Below are 21,297 nucleotides of genomic sequence, written 5' to 3'. Positions count from 1 at the left end.
GTGTCTCGGGTAGGGGAAACTAAACGCGTGTCTTCGGTTTTGGTTTTAGTTTCGTGGCAGTCGTTGCCGACGACGACGCCGACGATAGCACGATCATAACGACGACGACGACGACGACGACGACGACGACGACGACGACAACGACGACGACGACGTCGATCCTGCCAAGCGGTACCGATCTCGCCGACGCGAAAACACGACGCGTCTTTTATCACGCCGGTATCATTTCTCCGATTAAATCGACGTCGCGCGCGCCCCTAAGTAAACAAGTGATACCCTCTGCATCTTCGTGGATACCAGCTGCAAGTGTGGATGAAACTAAATCCAAAAGTACGTGTCTCCAGTATCGTCGATTACCTCTCTGTGTATTATCCCCCGAGAGACAAAGATTTATTCGAGTCAGAGTACCACATATGTTCCGTTTTCCTCCGTCTGAAATACTCGAATAGAATTTATGCGAGATTTAAATCTCCTTCAATCTATCACGAGTGATGCCGATAAACTGTACGTATCTTTCCTCTCCTCAAGCTATTTTATAAGTATCTTCGCAAGTGCTATTGTGAAGCTCTAGCTGATAAAACAAAAAAATACTGACTTTATTAGTCAAAAGTTTCCCTTTGAAGAACCTGGAGAATTTCTCTTTTAATCTAAATCTCATTCTGAATTTATTTCCATTCAGTTTAAAATTCCATTGAGATATCACTATCGATGTACCTATATTTTATAAAGGTGTACGATTTTAAGTAATTTCATATTAAATTCAAGACATCGACAGTGAAATAAATAGACGACAGGATACAGAGAATAATCACTGACGTTGCTAATAAAGAAGCGTGAAAGTGACGTGTGATAGTGCCACCTGACCGCGTCTCTAAATTAAACCGCGCGGCGTGCAAAAGGAGGACCACCTACCAAGAATAACATCAAGAGAGAAGTATGAGGGACCAGTGGTAAAAAAGGGCGTACGAAAGGCACGTGCCCGAGACACAGGATCAAAGTTGAAATTCTTCGAGAGGGTGGCGAAGGAGGAGAAGAAGGAAGAGTGTCGGAGGAAGTCAAAGCGGACGAAGAGGACGACGACCAGGTCGAATGCCGTGAGGCGAGAGAGTTTCGACGGGAAGAAACGAGCGTGCGGAAAGAAGAGGACACAAAGAAAGCGAGAAAAACGCCGACTGGTTTTGTTAATCAAAAGATTTCGAGACACGCGTTCAGCCTAATAACGAGCGAGGGGAGGAGGAAAGGCGGGCGTGAAAGGACTCATTGAAGGACCTCCGGTTGTGAATTGTATCGCTGGCGCCTATACTTTTTGTATTCCCGATTGAATAGGACTGACAAAGAATAAGGGTCCACCCTTGAATAAATGAATGAGTATTATTGAACTACCGTTGAATGCAAATATGTTTGCAGGAGATTGGAAGCTTTAAGAAGAAAAACTTAAAAAAGTTTTTCGCGTAAAAATTAAACGTTTGCAGCTTTGAAAGGATACAGGGACTTTTTATAATTCCAATTATTATTTTGAAGTAGGTCACAGCGATAAAAAAAGTTGTAAGATTCAGATCGTAGATCTGTGGTGACGATAAATAATTATTATTAAAAAGTAATTATTATTATTTATTATATTTAAATATATAACACCAGTTACTACTAATATAAGATTACTTAAGTGCAACATTAAATTAGTATTAAAAACAATCAAAACGCGAGGACGTCAAGAATGCCTGGATTTTCCGAGTCCTTCGAATGGTCGCGATCGATCGAGGAAGCGGCGCGATCGAAATTTTTCTCGGATCCGCGACTATCTCGGGAGAAAGACTGTCGCTGAATCAATCCTGCTCTTATTTGAAAAATAAATTCGATCAATCAAGATCGAATGCAGCTCTTCGTGACAGGAGAGCGGATTCGACGTGTTGAGTGCAGTCATCGTGACACCTGAGCCTCGATACAAGACGATATCGAAATGCGCTGTGCGTCAGGATACGTATTTCTGACGAGTTTGTTGATGGTGCTAAGGACTCGCCGAATGGGCGCGGCTGCGGAGGAGTTGGAATTTCAGAACAAAGGTATGTGCCAAGGATCGAGTTCCTTATCTCGAAACGTTATCTGTAAAGTTTTCTCTAACATATCACATTAAACATCTTTTTAATGATAAATTTATTCCTGGATTGCACTAAAAATACCCTACAAAATTGTGTGTTTATTTTTAACCGTCAACCTCCATCTTCGGTGCATGACGAAGGTATGCAAGCGCCTTAGCACTCCTTGTTGCTCAAAACTGTCAGAAGATTGACATCTAATTAACAGGTCAGATCCATCAGCGAGGCTATTAACGTGGTATTCGCTTGAAGTTCTGCGCCCTCCAAATTTACATTTAACTATTTACACGTTTATTAATTAATTTTGCATTGACATTATGCGGGGATGAAATGTGATTTTCGGTAAATTTCTTTATATACTAAAATTTCCAACTACGTTTTTTGATATTCTTATATTTTATCTGCTAAGAAAGAACGAGCGAACGAGAAAGAGAGAGAGAGAGAGAGAGAGAGAGAGAAAGCAAAGTAAAAAATCAACATAAAAATTGTATATTTCAATAAAATAATTCTATTACCTATATCGGTTAGTTATAGTAATAATTTATAACTTAAAAATAAAAAAGAGAAAAATAAATATTTAATACAAAATAAATAATAGCTGTTATTATTTAAAAAATATTAAAAAGAAAGTAAGAACCGGTGATTCTGGATTATTTTGACGAAACTTATGAGGTGTCTTAGCACTTTTCCATCGAATCCAATCGGAGGAAGGATTTAAATAAACCCGCAGGCCCGCATGCGACTTAGTGACGTTTTAGTGTTCGTAAAATTCAATCAAGGCTCAATTTATTATTAAGTTTAATTACTAACACGTTTACAAACAATCCTATACGATGCGTTGTTCCTGTTTATATCATTGCGATATAATATTTCAATTTGCACTGGGAAGGAAGCAGATAAAACATTGCATTCGCAATCGCGCAAAAAATGTCATATATAAATAATTTAATTAATCTTGTCGTGAGGAAGAATCTAGCGAGTGCGGTAATACAGCTATGACACGACGGACAAATAGACAAAAATTGGAACTGCTGTCTGAAATAGACGTCGCCAGTTTAATTTGGCGAGACTGTGGACGTTTGCTAGTATGCCAGAATAATTATGTTATTAGTCTTCGAGTCGCATACACTCTCGGAAAATTGCGACGTAAAAAAAACATTATGCATAATCCGGAAGAGTCCACCTCGGTAAAACGTGTTATAAGTGAGATTAAATTTGTGGATTTTGTGATTACGACGCAGTCAATAACAATAATTCGTCGGTGTAGGTAATTCTTGTAGTTGTTTAATAATTATATATTTTTTCTCATATTTGATACACGCATTCAAGAATAATCTGATAAATTAAAGAACCTATTTTATAAGTTCAGAGAAAAAATTTAAATTATTTAATTTAACAGACTATAATTGATCGTCTACGTAAGAAACTATTATATTTATTCTATGAGTTTTTTATTTTTATCCTTTTGTTTTATTTATAAATAGTAAAAATTAGGTAAAATTGATAAATTTTAATGTAAAAAAATATACTTTCACATTTTACCATCTTCGACTATTATAAAGAGTCGAAAAAAATTAAGATTATAATTTTTTTCAAGTCTCTATGACAGTCGGAGATGGTAAAATTTTGATGTCTTAAAAATTTCATAAATAGAAAATCTAAAAAATCTTTTTTAAATCTTTTATATCTTTCAATTTCTTTAAAGATGGCGATACAAATTTTAAACACAAAAATTTTTATAACACTAAATCTTTATAAAACATATAAAGAAATGAAAGAAAACTTTTGGTAATTTTGTCTTTCATTTCTTTTTATTCTTTTATTCTCTTGAATTCACAATTTATTTTATTATAGATTACTTAAATAATAATTTATCGATTTATTTTATTCAAAAGATAAATAAAATCATATATTAATTAAATATTATTTGTAAGAAAAGGACAGAAATCACTTACAATTTATCATCATTTTAAATCTTCATATCTTTTTCTTAAATATTCCATCGCTATCGACTAGATTTTTGGAAATAATAATTTTTTTATCTTTAATACAAATTGCAGTCTAAAAATTTTAATTAAGAGTTTCAAAAATTTAATATAAAAAAACATTAAGATTTTTCTGGAACTAATGAATTAGATATATAAGTTCAAGATATCACAAACAAGATATAACGTTAGAAAATTTAGATATTTTAACCCTCGACACTACAGAATGTGAATTTTTTAATTAATTAAACGCGTGAAAAGAATATCAAGGAAAATTTTAAATAAAGAATAATAGCGACTGACGCTAATGATCTAACTTTAATTGCATGAAGATATACTAATGTAAGAGGAAAAGTACCGAACCGCAGCGTGTAAAAAACAAATGAGCGGAACAATGCTAGAGCAACCGCATTGCGACCGTTAAGATAAAATAACCGCGATTTATCTACCCGCGAATTATATCCGCGAATCGATAACGCGTGTGACAGGATCCTGCCACGTGAAAAACAGTTGATCGAAAGGAAATGTTATAAGCGCGAATTGGCGAATGGATTTTTTCGTTGATGATTTCTCTCACTAGTGATTTCTAACTAATGAAAATTAAGTGCTATTACTAGAGAGAATAAAAAAAAGAAGATAACAATTCTCCTCTCGAATCTCACGCGGGAATGCAAGAACTTGGGTCATTTCGATTTTGCGTCGAAAGAATTCGCGCGATTTATTTTCAGCATGTGGAAAGAAACCTTTGGCTCTATCACTGAAGTGTGATTTATATACAATATACAACTGAAGGAATCATTGTAAATTGTGAATTAACGTTGCCAACAAACATATTCATAAATTTTGAAATGCAGTAGCAACAGCGAGAGATATATGAAAATATATCATTCCACCTAATATATTGAGAACGTAGCTAAATGTTTTTATTTAACTACGTTCTGTTTATATTGGGTTGTCCGGAAAGTTCCTGCCGATTTTGAAGCAAAATTGAAACGCAGAAGATTTAAATTTTTAATTTCATTTATTAAATTTAAATCTTTTGCGGCACGAACTTTCCGGACAATCCAATACATGTAAATGCCTAAACTCCGTGATAAAGTTTGATAGTTTTATAATCGTCGTTTGATCGTTTAGTTATATGAAATTTACTTATTTATTTATATGAAAAATGATGAAATCTCATTTATCATCATTCTCATGTAGAGATTGCAAGAAGCTTTACATGTTTGTCTAACAGTAAAAGTCATGCGGAACGGCCCGTTGCGAAAGCAACACTTTCGGCAGAATGAAAACACATAAACCACTGCAATGTGCTTTTCGTGCTCAGATCCCCCTTGCATCGTCACATCAACAACTCTCTCGATACAATGCATGCTAATCTCCTGATACAAGTCCAATTTACATCTTATCTATAAGATATGCATGAAATATCAACGAGCAGTTTTTACATGAAAGAAAGAATAGGTTGTAAAATGATATTAAAATTTGCTCCAAAGAAAAAATATTCTAAAAAACACAAGAATAAAAAATATAGTTTCTATCTCCCTTACTCTCTAAAACTTTTAAATTTCACTCTTAAGATTAAAAATTAACTCTTTTTTTCAAAATTGATTCAATTTTCGCTCTTTAGAGTCAGAGTTCACTTCAAAACGTTTAAAAAGTATATTTCTTCTTGTTATTTAACTTTATTATATTATGCATTACAATGAAGTTTAAAGATTTATTTTGTATTGTTTTATAATTAATTAAAATATGAAAATTAATAATTAATTAGTACAAGAAGACGAATGAGTTTAATTTCACGAAATTTTAAATATAAATTTTACAACGTGTTGGTAAATACATTTAATTAATGCGCATTACTAACTTGTTGCAAACATCAGAAATAAAGTAGAATAAACTAATTCCTCATTAAATGGAAACCGACCTTCATACACATTCCACAGCGATATTCGTGATAATTATACGTTATTTTCTAATTGAAAGAGTAATTAGCACAGTCAGCGTAAATTGTGTTTTTTACAAATATTTTACAGTATGATACACCGCCGCTGTTCCATTATATTACTTATAGTCGTTCAATCTTTATTGATTCGAGTAATCGTTGATTTATCAAACAAGATTCGTATATATATTATAATTAATTGCAGCACATTTTGACATTTGTCCAACCGCTTACTGATCCTAAACCCACTATTGTGCGTGACATATGTTGCCAGCGTCATGGACGAGTATGTGGCTGATTATATGCATGAAAATTATATAGAAGATAGATTATGTACACATACATCAAATATGTACACAATATCATTGAAATAGTTAATACCTTAAATCTCTATTATTTGTTAATATTCAATTAATCGAAATAATTAGCAATTTCATGTTGATCAAAACGGATTATTTCTTGTATATATATATATATATATATATAATTGGAATTACGAGAAGATTTTTATTTTTAAACTGATACAGTTATAAATCTACAAGATTGAACGATTAATTCTATGAAATTATTCATGAATTTAGTTGTAATGAAATGCTAAAGTGTTATACGTGTATATTTTGTGAAAGATAAAATCACATTCTGTTTTATATCGTTCCGACACTGATCGTGAAACATTACGTCGTCAATGTTTAAACTCAAGGGTCGAACGATAAAATAGAGGTAAAACATAGAGAAAGGATTGCCCTTTGAAAGCGGAACAGGTTTGACTAATGTAACGAGGAAACCACGCGGGATACATAGGTCAGAGCATTGGTAAAATTATCATACAAAGTGGTCAAAGCTATCTCGATGTACTCTCCTTTTCCATCCCTCAGGCGACCCTTGGGATAGACAGCTCGCAGGGTGGTCGAATAAGGAACAGAAGGTGGTCGACCGAGAATATCGACATAATTGTCGGGTTGCGTGTGGCTCGTTATTTGGAAATAGATCCGGATAATTTAGATAGGTGGCCACATGTTCTTCGTAAATAATTACTGAACATCGAAATGAGATATATTACCTATTTCTCAAACAAGAATTCCTAGTAATTTCGGCCTTCATAACTCTTTAGACTTAAATTTGATATATTAAGCTTTCACATCAGTTAATATTACTATTATTAATCATTTTATATTTTTTAATGAAATTTTATATTTTGAATGAAACTTTCATTTTTATGTGTAAAGTTCTGGAATCCCCTCCATCATACTTTTTATGGTGGTCTCGGTCACTTCCTCGGATGCCCTCTTTCGCTGTTTTTGGACTCTGAAAACCCTTTTTCCTTCCAGATCCTTTTTTACGGTTGAGTCAAGTCTTCCTTGAAACGCCTAATGACTATTGACACTGTTTTCCTGCAAACTCCCGCCTCCCGCGCGATTTTGATGAAACTCCACTCCGGGTGTTCTTGAAAAATTTTGATTATAGATTTGCGTGTTTCTACTTCACTTGCCATTTTGCAACTGAGAACAAAGCGATTACGAAACTAACTGTTTCAATCTTTTCTTACATTCATTGCAAAGCCTACTAAATTAAAAAATTGTTTTTTTTTTAAGTGGTTTGGAGGATATGTGAGTTTTTGTGTGGGAAAGTTTTTTTCTTGGACAATCCTTATATCAATATTTTATTTTAAAAAATTATTAGTAATATTATTACTTCTAGTAATAGTTCATGAATTGATTCACTGTATATGCCATTTTTTACTTAAATCTTTTATTTTAAATATCGATTCTTATATAAATAATGAAGAATCAACAAGTTTTTAAATGTAAATTTCATGTTTTTTTACGTTATCTTTTTAGAATCAATGATCTTTTATGATTTCTGAGATGAAAAAACTTCATTGCATAATAAATATGACCGCGAATTTGATTTGCGGATAGATGTACGATCGAGTGAAAGGAAGGGCAAGGAAAGAGGCCAGGCTACGACCCGCACGGAAATAGACGCGAGTCGCCGGAAACGCGATTTCCCAACGAACACACGATACAAAAATAGCGAAGTTATTCCTCGGCCGACTATTATTTACATAACCACCCGATGCGCAAGCATCTTTTTTCCGATCTGAAGATTCTTCTGGAAGAGAAAAAAGAAAGAGAAGATATCTTTGTTTCTTACATTAAAACAAAAAAAAGAAAAGAAAAAGAACAAGAGGAACGTGCGCAGCGATCCACTTCGGGGTCCGTGAACTGTATATTCATTTTTTCCTCGCGTGGAAGACAGGTGGATGCAGTAACGGAGTGGCCAACCGCTTAAAAACAACAGATCTACTCTTTTTTTAACCGCAAGCTCTTATGTTTTTTTTTTCGTGAGATTGAAAATAGAAGAAATACATATCATGCCATAAAGAGAGGAATAAAAAAGAGAATGATCGTTTTTGTTTCAAAGGGGATGCGAAGCAATGATAAACTGATAATAAAAACGGATGAATTATATCATAAAGAATTTTCATTTAGTTTATTATTTCAAGATATAGATTGTTGTGCATGTGAATTGATATATTCTTAAAAATAAAAATTATAGGAAAAACAAATGTTAACAATTTTTCCAATTATTGTTTGCAATTCCTTGCACATGCATCGAATGCATAAAAAAAGGAACGTGATAAAAGGTATATATGTAAGATTTTTCAAATCTTTTCAAGTTGTAATATATAAAATTATGTAATAAATCTAAAGTTTCAAGATTCCGCGCTTCAACAGGTGCAAATGCGCCGCTGAGTGTATGGCAAGAATGCCTAACCACCAATGTAAAACTCGACAGGGCGGTTAGTCACAACCCTCTCATCGGGTTCTTAAAGGCTCGTTGAGAGTGATGAAACATGTAGCGGCGTACTAATGAAGCAGTTCCTCACGAGCGACACCGTCGTTTATTCGCTCGCGTAGCCACGTGCATGATATTATGCACAGAAGAGATGCATCCGCTTTGCTAAACTCAGTCCGGTTTTACAGGAATAAGTAATGACATGAAAATTTATGTTACTTTTAACATAAATAAGCGAAGAAAGTCATATTCAGTTAAAGCGGATCTTGGTTCTTAATATTTTTGAGTGAATCTTACAATTTCCAGTTTAAGTAAAAATTATCTCACTGATTATTTATCAATCTTGAAACAGTTTTAAAGTGAAGCTGTACTAAGAAAAATGTCTGGTTGAAAATGGACAAATCAGGGATTCTGATTATATCAATCAGAATTCCGATTACCTCAATTAGAATTTTAATAAATTTAACCAGAAAATTTTTTAGTATTTAACAAAAAGATTTCTGATTAAATCTACTAAAATTCTAATTGAGATAACTGAAATTTTGATTGATCATTAATATAATCAGAATCTAATCAGAATATAATCATCTTCTGCTTTATCCATTTTCAATCAAATCATTTTTTCAGTGTGGAGTAATATTACAAATTAAATTAACAAGCAATTTAATAATATTGCTAATAAGTTCAAAACGAATATGACTTTCTTCGCTTATTTGTATTGGATATTTCACCATGAATTTTCATTTACTATTGTTTATATAACTTTTGTTCCTTATTATCTTTCTCCTCTATATCTTCTATAGGATAATTTGTACTTGAAGAATCTTTTCATTCACATATTATCATCGTAACACTGCATCACAAGTCTATTGTGTTCTGTCAAAGACAAAAAAAATGGGAACTCGATAAAATATCCAACGAGAGACGTCTCGAGATGTGTGCTCACAATGGAAAAGTTATCAATGGCATACCGCAATGTGCATTAACAGCAGCGCGCCTCGTGCACGTGCGACGACGGCTGTCCGGTCGGCCGTCGGCTTACGTTATATCGTTTCTATTTTCTGCACTGGTACTTCATAACGGTGTGTGGCGAATCTAAGTTTAAATCCCACGCTGAGGGCCGCGTAAAATCATGGACAATGGTGCATCGAACTGATGTCCACTGTCGCGGTTGCAATTGTGCGATAAACTAGCAGAGTTGCGAGGGAACGATTGTGTTATGTGAAGAAGCCTGAAGACAACAGACCAAGAATATTCTTAGTCATATCTAAATCTCAATTTGTTTACTCTGAAATATATCAATTTATCAATTCCAAAAATTCTTGCAATTAAATCCAACTAAATATTTTGCAATTGATAATTTGAAAATTTCGTGTATATTAAATAATATTTAGTTACATATACAGATGCGTATATAAAATTTAATAAATATGCTCATATTTGTAAAATATGTAGAATTTAACTTTTTTTTATTTAATAATAACATGAACTAGAAATTATAAACTAGAATAAACTAGAAAACAAGGATTAGGACAATATTTTCAAAAGTATTTTTACTAATGTTTGTACGATAATTTATGTAGTCGTTGATTCATGTAGTCTTCTGACAGCCGTTCGAGGACATAATCGCATAAAACATATGATTCATATATCACGGGAAAGATTTGTACCTCGACTTTTTAAATAGGTCGATGTACGATGGATATTGATCATAATTTTGAACGAACAAAATATTCCAACTTTCTATTTTCTAAATCTCTTGGTTGGATTTTGTAGAATCAAGTGCTAAAATTGTGATAAAAAAAAGTTTAGAATAAGAAGAAAAATATCGCAGATGTAGAAAATATGCAATTTTTCCTCTTTCAGTGCCCGTGAGATTAGTCTGGGCCACCGAAGGCGATGATGTGGAACTGCCATGCGACATCACACCACCGATGCCGGAGGATTCGGTTAACATGGTTCTCTGGTTCAAGGACAATGCTGGAATACCACTCTACAGGCAAGTTTTGCATTTTAAAAATAATCCTACCCCGATCCGACTATTTTTACGTGGCGCTAAAGCCACGAAGCTAGGACATCAACCTATCTGAGTTTAACTCTGCGAAAGATGTTGCCATTAATTTTACGAATCATAACCAAGCTACGAATCACACCACAAAAATTAGAAGAAAGAGACGTAGAGATCTGTGGAAAGCCTATGTTCATAAATTTATATGCGGATCAGAATACATGTCTTAAAAACGTTCTTAAAACATTTTTTTTTCTGAGTGCGGTCTAAAAGCTTAAAAATATTCTTGCTGTCAATTTCCTGTTTTCTAAGAACCCACGAGAACGGATTCACGTGGCTAACTTTCTGCCGAATGCCGGCTAGCTCCGTGTTATTGGGGAATGGGATGCCATTGTTCTGAAGCCGCATCTCGAAATATCCCAGCACTAGGCTAGGCCCGAGCATGAACTCTCATTATGGACACCTCTGACGTGCTCTGCTCACGACATATATAAATATCACGGTTCATTAACTGTTTATGCAACTAAGCGCAGCCTACATTTCAATGCTGAAAATTGTTTTTAGGTATATATATATATAAAATTAGATTAAAATTTTATTAAAAACGACTAATTATTAGTCTTAATTATGACATATTTAAAATAATTACAATTATCAAATTTGAAACTCTTATATCTTGTAAATATTAATATAAAATTTTTGAGACATTAATATGTTTTATATATAATTATGATACGAATTTGGACCGATAAGAATAAATTTAATTAAATTAGAGGAGTTCTATATTCGGTCAAAATGAATCTCGTCCTTGTGTGAAATATTTCCATATGAATATGTATCTAATTCTATAAACTGTATGCCGGTCTTTTTTTGATCTTATATCATTGTTAAATTGATGAGCAATTTAATATTTTTGATACTAAATAATGCTTTATAATTTATAACAATATTAATAATGTAAACAATATTAATAAACAATTATATTAATAATGTAAAGTTAATGAGAATCGTAAATTTATATAAAATATTGTTTAATATATATGATGTGTACACACAAATATATGTTAATATATTCGTATTTGTTCAATATTAATTTTTAACACAATAAAATAACACAATTAAAAATAAAATAAATTTTAATTTCTAAATCGAGGTATACGATTTTTAAGAAATGTTTCGAAAATCATTATTTGCCATCGTGGCATATCTACTTTATTCAAAGATTCGCGTGCATGATTATAGAAATGGATGCATTACGTGGTGCGTACATGAGGAAATTCAAGTTAAGCTAGATCAGGACTGTATAAATAATTCGACCGAATTTCCACGATCGGAAGTGTGGGATGATGGAATTTCATAACACGACCCAGAGATTCAGGAATAGCAGTCGATCGAAGACCCTTTTCAACTGACACAGGCATTAAACAGAGCGCGAGGCGTCGCTTATTTACGAAAACGGTCTCTGGAATCATAAAGTAAAACATTTCCTCATTAACTACCATCGTTCGTCTATGAAAAATAAATGGAACCATATGTAAAAGTCGCGTGTGTTTGAAAGAATTATTATCTATGAATTTTTATTACTTCATTATGGTCTATGTTTTAAATTTTCGTATTGCGTTTGGTAAAAAATTAAAGTGTAATATAAAACATTATGTAAATACACCAGTTACTTTAATCTTATTATATATATCATTTTTTAAATAATATATATAATTTTTTAAATATATTTTTTCCATTTTGCGAAAGAAAATAAAGAAAAGATGTTACCGAAGTAATTATAAAAAATTGTCATTATAAAATAAAAAATAAATTATGAAAAATTGAACAACATTAATATCACGTTTTTATTAAATGTAAATATATCTCACTTTCTCGATGAAAGTTTATAAATTTCGTAGAAATTCTCGAGAAAATACGGATAGTTAAAAGTGAAATACGAAAGTGCATTGTGTAATGTGAACGATGAAGGAAATTGTCAGCGAGTGGTTAATAGAAACATAATGGTTATAAGGCTCACAAGAGAGCAGTTCCGGATATCAAAGGACCTTCATAGAAGAAATACACCAAGCAAAAGGGAAATCGTAGAGCATCAAAGGAAAGCAAGCGAATTGCGAGGATGGAACGTAAAGCAGTCTCTAGTTATTTGTGCCTTCTGCTGGTGAAGCGTTTCTCACAGACTCTCGCGGATTCGCGTTTCCGATAGTTACTGAAATGGTCACGAAAATGGCAGAAAGAAAAGAAAAAAAAACAAATCGTACCAAGTCGAAAGGAATTTGCGTTGCGGTGCTTCGAATCCGACAATGAAATGTTTTATCGTAAATATATTCATACTTTTTATTTCAATTACGAAAACAAACCAAATTGAGTTCAGCAAAGCTAGAATTTGCGCGAGTTTAATATCTGCAACTAAGATTTAATGATTTATTGCAACGAAGATATTATGTTTGTAAGCAATTATCAGTATACTAATTCAGTTCTTTGATATAATGAAAATTGCTAATGTAACAAGTTTTTTCCATTATAACAGCAAAAATACGCATCTTTAGATATCATGTTTTGTTAAAAATTTTGATCTATATATATTAGACTGATTTTCTATAATCGCTAATTTTATTCAGCTGTACAACTTTGCTAATTTAATAAAAAAATAAAAATAAAAATAAAAAAATGGCTGTGTTATGGCTATAGATTTATTGAAGTTTACATCAGTGAAGTTTTTAGTTGTTTTAACAAATCTCTCTTTCTGTGTATATAAAATGAGAAATTTTTTATTATTGAAGTTATTTATCGCATAAACGTGGATCAATTTATTTTTTTTAATAGTTTCATGATAATGACTCGAATTACGACTTGACTGATTGAACGCGCATGATTTAAGAATCAGTCGATCAGTTGCTTTTGGCGTTTTACATCTCAGAATTCTTCGTAACGGAGGACATTTCGTGCATTCGAAGAACCATCGTATTCTCGTTTCGATGGATAGAAGATGGCTTTGCTCAATTTCACGACACATAATCTAGGTTACACAAGATGGAACTTTCCGTCCTGCGTCGCTTCCGACTTTGACGACGTATTTGGCGAAAATCGTCGTCAATCGCATATCAACGACGAATTGCGCGGACGTGTGGTAAACAGTTTCAGCTGATATCTCTTTTTCCATTTTCAGCTGTTCGTTTTTCCACCGCCTGACTGGAACGATTTCCTGTCGTTATTGCGCAATAGTCAGCTCTCTAAAGCTAAGAGGCTAAATACGTGAGTGGCGAGTCTGCCAACTGTCCTTTTTTTCGGCCGCGAATAGACGACGCGAATTTAGCCACTAAGAGCCAATTGGCGAAAGCGCGATGTTTACCGAGTTTCCGTACCGGAAATGCTTAAGATCGCGATAGAGAAGCTTAGCCTAGAAAATTCCTCTTGAATGAATTGATGGCGCCTCGACTTGAAAGAGACATTCCTTAAATAACGATGCTCAAGCAAATATTTTTATCTTAAAAAAATAAAAATAAATCTCCTGATTTTAAGAGAAACATTTCAAAGAGGAAATATTTAATAGCATATTTCTTTTCGCGTTCTTTAAATTTTTAGATTATTTTAAAAATAGTAATATTGGACACACATATGTACAATAAGTTTTCGATGCTTTAGAGAAAATAGCGTTTCCTGATCTTCGATGTAATGTTATTCCGTCCGCATGCTTGGTCGCTAGAATCTCGTTTGTAATAACAGGATATAGCGCGTGAAATTGAGACTTGGAGAGGCTGTGAGATGCGTCTCTATTTCGTATATTCCTTCATATGACAATGCTCAATATTTTTATTCCACGAAATCGTTTACGTTTTGTTTACTAAAGCGAGTTGTTTATTTATTCGTTCGTGCTCATTTGCTTGAATGCTCTAATTTGAAAAAAAAACTACTTACTTGTTTAAACAATAATTCGAATCAAAATATAATCTAGTTAATCATTATTTTTATAATATTACATTATAATTTAATACATTTAAAAAATTAAAAATCTTAATATATATTTCTTTGAATATACTAATTATAAGTAAACATTTAATTACAGTTAATAAATGTTTACATTTAATAAATATTTACTTAGGACTATTCAAATAAATATTTATTAAAACTTAATATTTCATTTTCAATGTAATATAATATAATATAATATGATATAAAATATTTTATACTATTATATAGTATAGTTTAATATAGTTTAAATGTTCCTCTCTGCAGTTTGGACGCGAGAAACGGTAGCTTGATTAGCGCTATCCACTGGGCAGTTAGCGACGACCTCGGAAGACGAACATACTTCCAAGTTGGTGATGGTCATCGAGCGAAATTAAAAGTCACCAAAGTGACGTTGAAAGACCAGGGAGTCTTCAGGTGTAGAGTGGACTTCGTGGACTCTCCGACGCGAAACTTTCGCGTGAACTTGACTCTAGTTGGTAACTATCGCGTTTCAAAAGTTACAAGAGAGCGATGAAACATTTGTTACACCATCGCGTTTGACTGTTTTAGAACAGCCAAGTAAGCCTGTGATATATGATGCCCAAGGACGAGAGGTGACGGGGGTGGGCGGCCCCTTTCTCGAGGGTTACAATCTTGCTTTGATATGTCAAGTAGCTGGAGGTAAAGTCTCATCTTCTTAAGTTTTATAACGCATCTATTTGTGCATCAATATTTTCTGTCATTATTCAATGCATGTAAAAGTTATCATTATTATTAAATTGGCCGCGTTTAACAGAAAAAGCTTGAAAGTGTTGTAAAATTTTTTGAAGATGTTCTGGCTATACTTAACGAAAAGTATCAATCAAAAAATCAGTTAACTTCTCTCTATATATACGGGATTACAAACACATCCTAAGCTAATAAAAAGTTGCGGAATGAAAAATTTTCAAAGTTTCCGTTGGAAATTTTTTCTTAAAATATTTGTACTTTTAAATATATAACTTCAAGTTTTTGATTCCTCGCTAGATCTAAATGTATAAACCAACCATGAATAACTGCATTCAGGAGAATATTTATTTTGCGACGCGCTTATTGATTTTGTAAAGTGCTTATTAAACGTTGACTTTTGCTGAAAAATGTGGCCATTATATCAGCTTGCAAGTAATATTCGTACAAATCGTATTAAGAGAATCGATTGATAAAAAAACCATGTGTATGATTGATTCACAGGTAAACCTAAGCCCTCAGTGACATGGTGGAAGGACGGTGAGCTCCTGGATGGCGTAGTCGATACTTCATCTATCGGCTCGTCGAGCAGATTTACAGAGAATCACTTGTTCATCGACACAGTCACTAGATCACTGTGGGGAGCGAAACTCGAATGCAGGGCTCAATCCGGTCCAATGGAGAAACCTATCATTCGTGAAGTGCCTCTTGACATATATCGTAAGTATCGCATCTTATTCAAAGCGAAATTTAGATAATTTTGGACGGTTAGATAATTTTGAAGAAATTAAAATTAATCTCAAGAAAATTTTGAAAGACAACACGTGATTATATTTTCAAGCTGATTTCTAATTATGATTTTGATTATACAAGCTCGTAAATCTTTTGATGATCATGTCCTATCGAGGATTTCGAGTCAAGGATCTTCCGACGTTTTTTTCACACTTTTTTCATGTTCAAGTGATGAAATGCAAAGGATGACATTACTAAGAAATGGATCATAAATGCCGCGTTAACGTGACATCTGCTTAAAATAAAATTGAAGAAATACACACATACACACGAACACACACTTCAAGGCCGTTCACTAAATCCTAAGCACGTGCTAAAAGGCAGTCTCAAGCGGCGCGTGTTAAAGGGCACTCTTGGCACGTTTTATTCGATCGACACATTGCGCTTCCGTTTCTACGCCTTCCTCTCGTATTTATTTTTAGGTCGAGCTAAATAGGAAAATCGTAACACTTTGCATCTATAAGAGGCACAGGGAAAACACTTGTTGCAATCTCCTTGGAAAAGGATGGTGTTCGAATCTAAACATCGTGCTTACATTTGAAGATATTATAAAAAGAGCAAATTATAGTTTAAATAAAGATAAATTATTTCTTGCCATTTTCCATTATTCAATGAAACTTAAATATGAAGAAATTATTTAATATATTACATATTTTTCAACAGACAGATATGATTTTCCATTTAATTATCCCTTTTTTTCTTGGTTTCATCCTTTCAAAATTCTTTTGCACCCCGAAATATTTCATAGCAAAGAAAGAAATTTAAATATAGTTGCGAGCAACTGACCCGCAGCGGAAGCGAAATGAATTCCAACCATTTCGCGTGGATCTCCTTAATTCCTTTGACGGTCGTATTTCGCAGAATTGTCGTCCAAAAGTAAAAATATACGGTTCGGGTCGGCGAGCATCTGGCCCTCCCTTGGACTGTTATTTTCGTGGGGCAATGCCGACGAGGATTTCGGCTCGCTCATAGTTTTTTGCATCTCGCAGAAATCATCCGTCGTGCCTACATCCGCAGATGTAAATTTTTGACGGCGAAGTATGTTACTTGTTAGACTTCCACATGCTGCTTGCCTTCGTGTCTTCTTATATTAGAAATCTAAAATCGATCAAAAAGACCCAACAAAGATACTAGCACGAAACATAGAAATGAGATTTTCAAATAACTTAACTCTTTGATGTTTCGATATCTCAATTATAACCAGCTTTCTTTTTCTATTGCTTATATAATTTTTTTATTAATTAAGATACACTATTAATGTCTGAAACAATTTTGATTGAAACAAATTTTTTACAATATTTTCATTTTTACGAAAGTTATAAGCAATCAAATTAGGTTAGATATGTCATACTCAAATATTCCATTTCCCTTCATGTAGCAGTGAAGGATTAGTATTTTAGCAAGGATTAGTATTTTAGTAAAATAAGTGAAAAGTATCTTATTCGTTCAAAGCGGATCTAGTAATATGCGTAATATTTTCACATAAATTTATACAATTTTCCCATTTATGCAAACTGCGCGTCGAGTAGTTGTTAATTTTGAAATACAGTTTCAAATTGAAGTTGGAGTATCTCGTAATATCTCGAATTAAATTGATATAGCTATAATTTTTTTTAATACAATCATAATAATGCTAATACTTAATATTTTTATCCGCATAATTTAATATTTTACTATCAACTCTTATATTTTAGTTAAACCAGCAATCGTAAAGATTGTTTTGAGCGAGGAACAGATTTTCGCTGGTCGTCCAATCGCTGCTAGATGCGAGACGTGGGGTAGTTCTCCAGCGGCTAGGATCATTTGGAGACTCGGCGAACACGTAATGAGCGATCCCAATGTATCCACCACACAAAGGAGTAACTCGACAGTAAGCAAGATAGCTTTGGTCCTCAGCAAGGATGATGATGGCAAGGAACTAGTCTGCCGGGCTGAAAATCCAAGATTTCCCGGAGGAGTGCTTGAAGAAATTAAAATACTTCGCATCTCTTGTGAGTCTTCTTGTGATTTTCACAAACAATGTTTGTGATTTTCGAATTACAATAAATTTTTCTCGCTAAATGTACAATACATATCGAATGTATAAACGTATCCAAGAACTTCTTAAATATATTATTTAAAATTTTAGTAAAATAGCAAATGCCATAAAAAATATTTTTTAAAGAATCTGTCTTTTATATTTTAAATTCTCTATTAAATATTCGTTGCAAAATCAAGTACTATAACAAATAATGACGCAATCTCTTCAATTACAAAAAAAAAAACAGATGCTCCAGTAGTTGTCGCTCGTTTGGCTAATGGTTACGTCTTGGACACTTTGAGGGAGGGCGACGATCTCAAGTTGGTCTGCGATGTTCAGAGCAATCCGCCACCGACACAAGTGACTTGGTACCACGATGTAAGTAGAAAGAGAAGAAGAGAAAAAGAGACTCATAATCCAACATGATTGACCGTTACTCAAATTCTTGTTCTTAGAATCAACGGCTGGAGCACGACGTAAGCGCCGGAATTCTGCTAGCTTCTAACTCGCTGACCCTCCGTGTGCTCGCACTCATACACGTCGGCGAGTATTCCTGCGTAGCTATGAATGCCGTGGGAGAAACTCACAGCCCGCCGCTTTTTATTCACATGAAATGTGAGTAGTCATTATATTTATTAAGATACTGCGCGAGACTTACTTTCGTAAAAACGAACTGTTTTTGCGTCTTAGGTAGCAATGTCCATTGATAAACTTCCATTGATAAATTAGTTATGTCAAGATTGTCTGATTTGATTTAAATATTCGTTTATAAGTTTGATGAAGATTTGATAAGTTTGAAAAAATTAATTATTTTGATTAGAATATCGCAATGGAAATATTAAACTTTGCTAAAACAATCTAACTAAAAATAATTAACAATTATATATAGTATCATATTAATTAATTTTATATATTTATATTAATACTTGATATAATTCAATAAAATAACACTTAATATTTTTGTGTATGATTTGCCTGCTTTTCTTATGTTTTTGCTAACAATGCCAAACATTTGACAGATGCACCGAGATGCAGAAAAGATAACGAGAGAAGAGAGATCGCCGTTGCTCGACACGAGACGATATTGCTCAAATGCGAGGTGGAAGCATTGCCTGACGACTATGTACGATTTTCATGGACTTACAACGGCACTGTTGGCGATGTTCTACCTATGCCGAACTCGAGAGTCGAAAATAAAGGGCTCGTGAGCATGCTAGAATACACCCCTAACACCGAAACCGATTACGGTACGTTGGCTTGCTGGGCGAGCAACGGCATCGGACGGCAAAGGACACCCTGTATATTTAACATCGTACCTGCTAGTGAGTTATCAGCCATTAATTACGTTATCTTCTCGCGCCTTTATTAACATTCGTAATGAAAGAAGTTATACGTCTCCGAATAAAAATAAAACTTGAATAATTAAAATATAAATTTTTTATCTGCGGATTTTAAAAATCTCTTTAATCTTTATATTTTTTTTTAATTTTACAGCTTTTCCTTGAGTAAGATTTGTTATAATTTATTATTTCTTACCTCAAAATAAGATACTGTTTTAGCACTATAATGGCTTTTCCGTCCTATAAAAGTTAAAAGAGTTACATCTTCATTGCGACTTAAATGCCAATTTTTTTTTATCGCTCAGAACCACCGCAACCACCATTAGACTGTGCGTTGCACAATGAGACCAGTTCGCTGGAGGTTAATTGCATCCCGGGATCGGACGGCGGATCGCCGCAACACTTTTTGTTGGAAGTACGGGGGTCTCTCAGGAGTTCTGGGATCGGCCATATCGGACCTCACACCCTTCAAACGCCTCAGAGCGATCAGGGAATGGTCGGGGAATCTCCACCTATATATCAGGATATGAATCCGACTCCGAATTTTCAGCTTCATGATCTTGAACCAGGCTACGATTACACGGTATATATTTACGCCGTCAATGGACGTGGCATGAGCGAACCTGCTCTTTTGGAACACATTAGGGTCGTCGAACCTATCGGTGGAAAAATGGAGAGGAGCGGGATCTTTTTAGAAGATCTGAAAAAGGCGCTACCGCAAGCGAGCTCCGAAAATATGATCATCGTTATTGCACTGACAGGTACAGGTAAAATCGATGCTGGTGATTTTTTAATTTCGCTTAATTTCTCCTAATTATTTTGAAAACCATGGTTTAATTTTTCACGAATAAATTTAACTGGAAATACAAAATTCTTTTTTTTGCGCGTTCTAAATTTTTATAAATTATATTAAAAAATTTTATTACTTTTACTTTATATAATATTATAATCAAAAGACATAGTAGCATACATTTTTTTCGTATATCAGAAAAAAGCTATTTCTGAAAGCAAAAGTTGTAACATATTTATGAATTTTTATATTTTAAATTCCTATTATACATATACTGTAATATTTTAATTTATTTTCTTTAATTATATAATCTATTAAAAAATATAGACTAATAAATTTTATATTTACTCTCCTTACATAATGCAACTCTGAATTTAAAGGTGCGATAGCGTTGATCCTTATCGGTATTGGAGTGATTATCGGTGTGGTGATCTGCAGGAAAAGATCGAATACTCCTGTTATAGAAGGCCCTGACGATTTTACTACACCGACCTATGTTCCAGCCCAGAGAATTGAACCTAGAATCAGATATTCCAACGAGAATAGACGTTCTCAAAGGGCGAGTCTCTACATTGAAGAAAATCGAAAGGGTAACTATCATAAGAAAACAGCAATCTACTTGCTGCTCGAGTTCAAAAATTTCTAAATTATTTAATCCGTTTTCAGAACCAGATTTATTACATCGAGTGGAGCTTGACTTACAAGAATAAATCACGTGATTCTGTACAGTTACTAATAATCAAGACAAAAAGTGCAATGTTAAATAAAATTCCATATATTGAAAAAAAAAGGATAAAGGGGCAATTCTACAGTGAAAAAAGATTGGCTGCTGCAGTAGATGATAAAAT

At 33.5% G+C, this 21,297-nt stretch overlaps 1 protein-coding gene across 1 annotated transcript; it reads left to right on the top strand.

Annotated features, from left to right (window-relative positions):
• The first annotated feature begins 1,957 nt into the window (after window positions 1-1,957).
• Window positions 1,958-21,159, top strand: LOC105623945 (neural cell adhesion molecule 1). The gene is made up of 12 exons (XM_012205315.1): window positions 1,958-2,060; window positions 10,689-10,821; window positions 15,067-15,278; window positions 15,352-15,462; window positions 16,012-16,227; window positions 17,994-18,290; window positions 18,567-18,697; window positions 18,775-18,934; window positions 19,339-19,641; window positions 19,965-20,420; window positions 20,830-21,039; window positions 21,116-21,159. The coding sequence occupies exons 1-12, from the start codon at window positions 1,958-1,960 to the stop codon at window positions 21,157-21,159; spliced, it is 2,376 nt and encodes a 791-aa protein (XP_012060705.1).
• The last annotated feature ends 138 nt before the right edge of the window (window positions 21,160-21,297 follow it).

The sequence above is a fragment of the Atta cephalotes genome (genome assembly GCF_000143395.1).
Source record: "Atta cephalotes unplaced genomic scaffold scaffold00068, whole genome shotgun sequence".
Taxonomy (NCBI): Eukaryota; Metazoa; Arthropoda; class Insecta; order Hymenoptera; family Formicidae; genus Atta; species Atta cephalotes.
This window is presented reverse-complemented; position numbering and strand designations above follow the sequence as displayed.

Coding starts and splice junctions, on each gene's coding strand:
- LOC105623945 (XM_012205315.1), top strand. CDS start 1,958: ATGCGCTGTGCGTCAGGATACGTATTTCTGACGAGTTTGTTGATGGTG. Junction 15,279..15,351: donor CGTGAACTTGACTCTAGTTG/GTAACTATCGCG, acceptor TGACTGTTTTAG/AACAGCCAAGTAAGCCTGTG. Junction 18,698..18,774: donor AAGTGACTTGGTACCACGAT/GTAAGTAGAAAG, acceptor TCTTGTTCTTAG/AATCAACGGCTGGAGCACGA.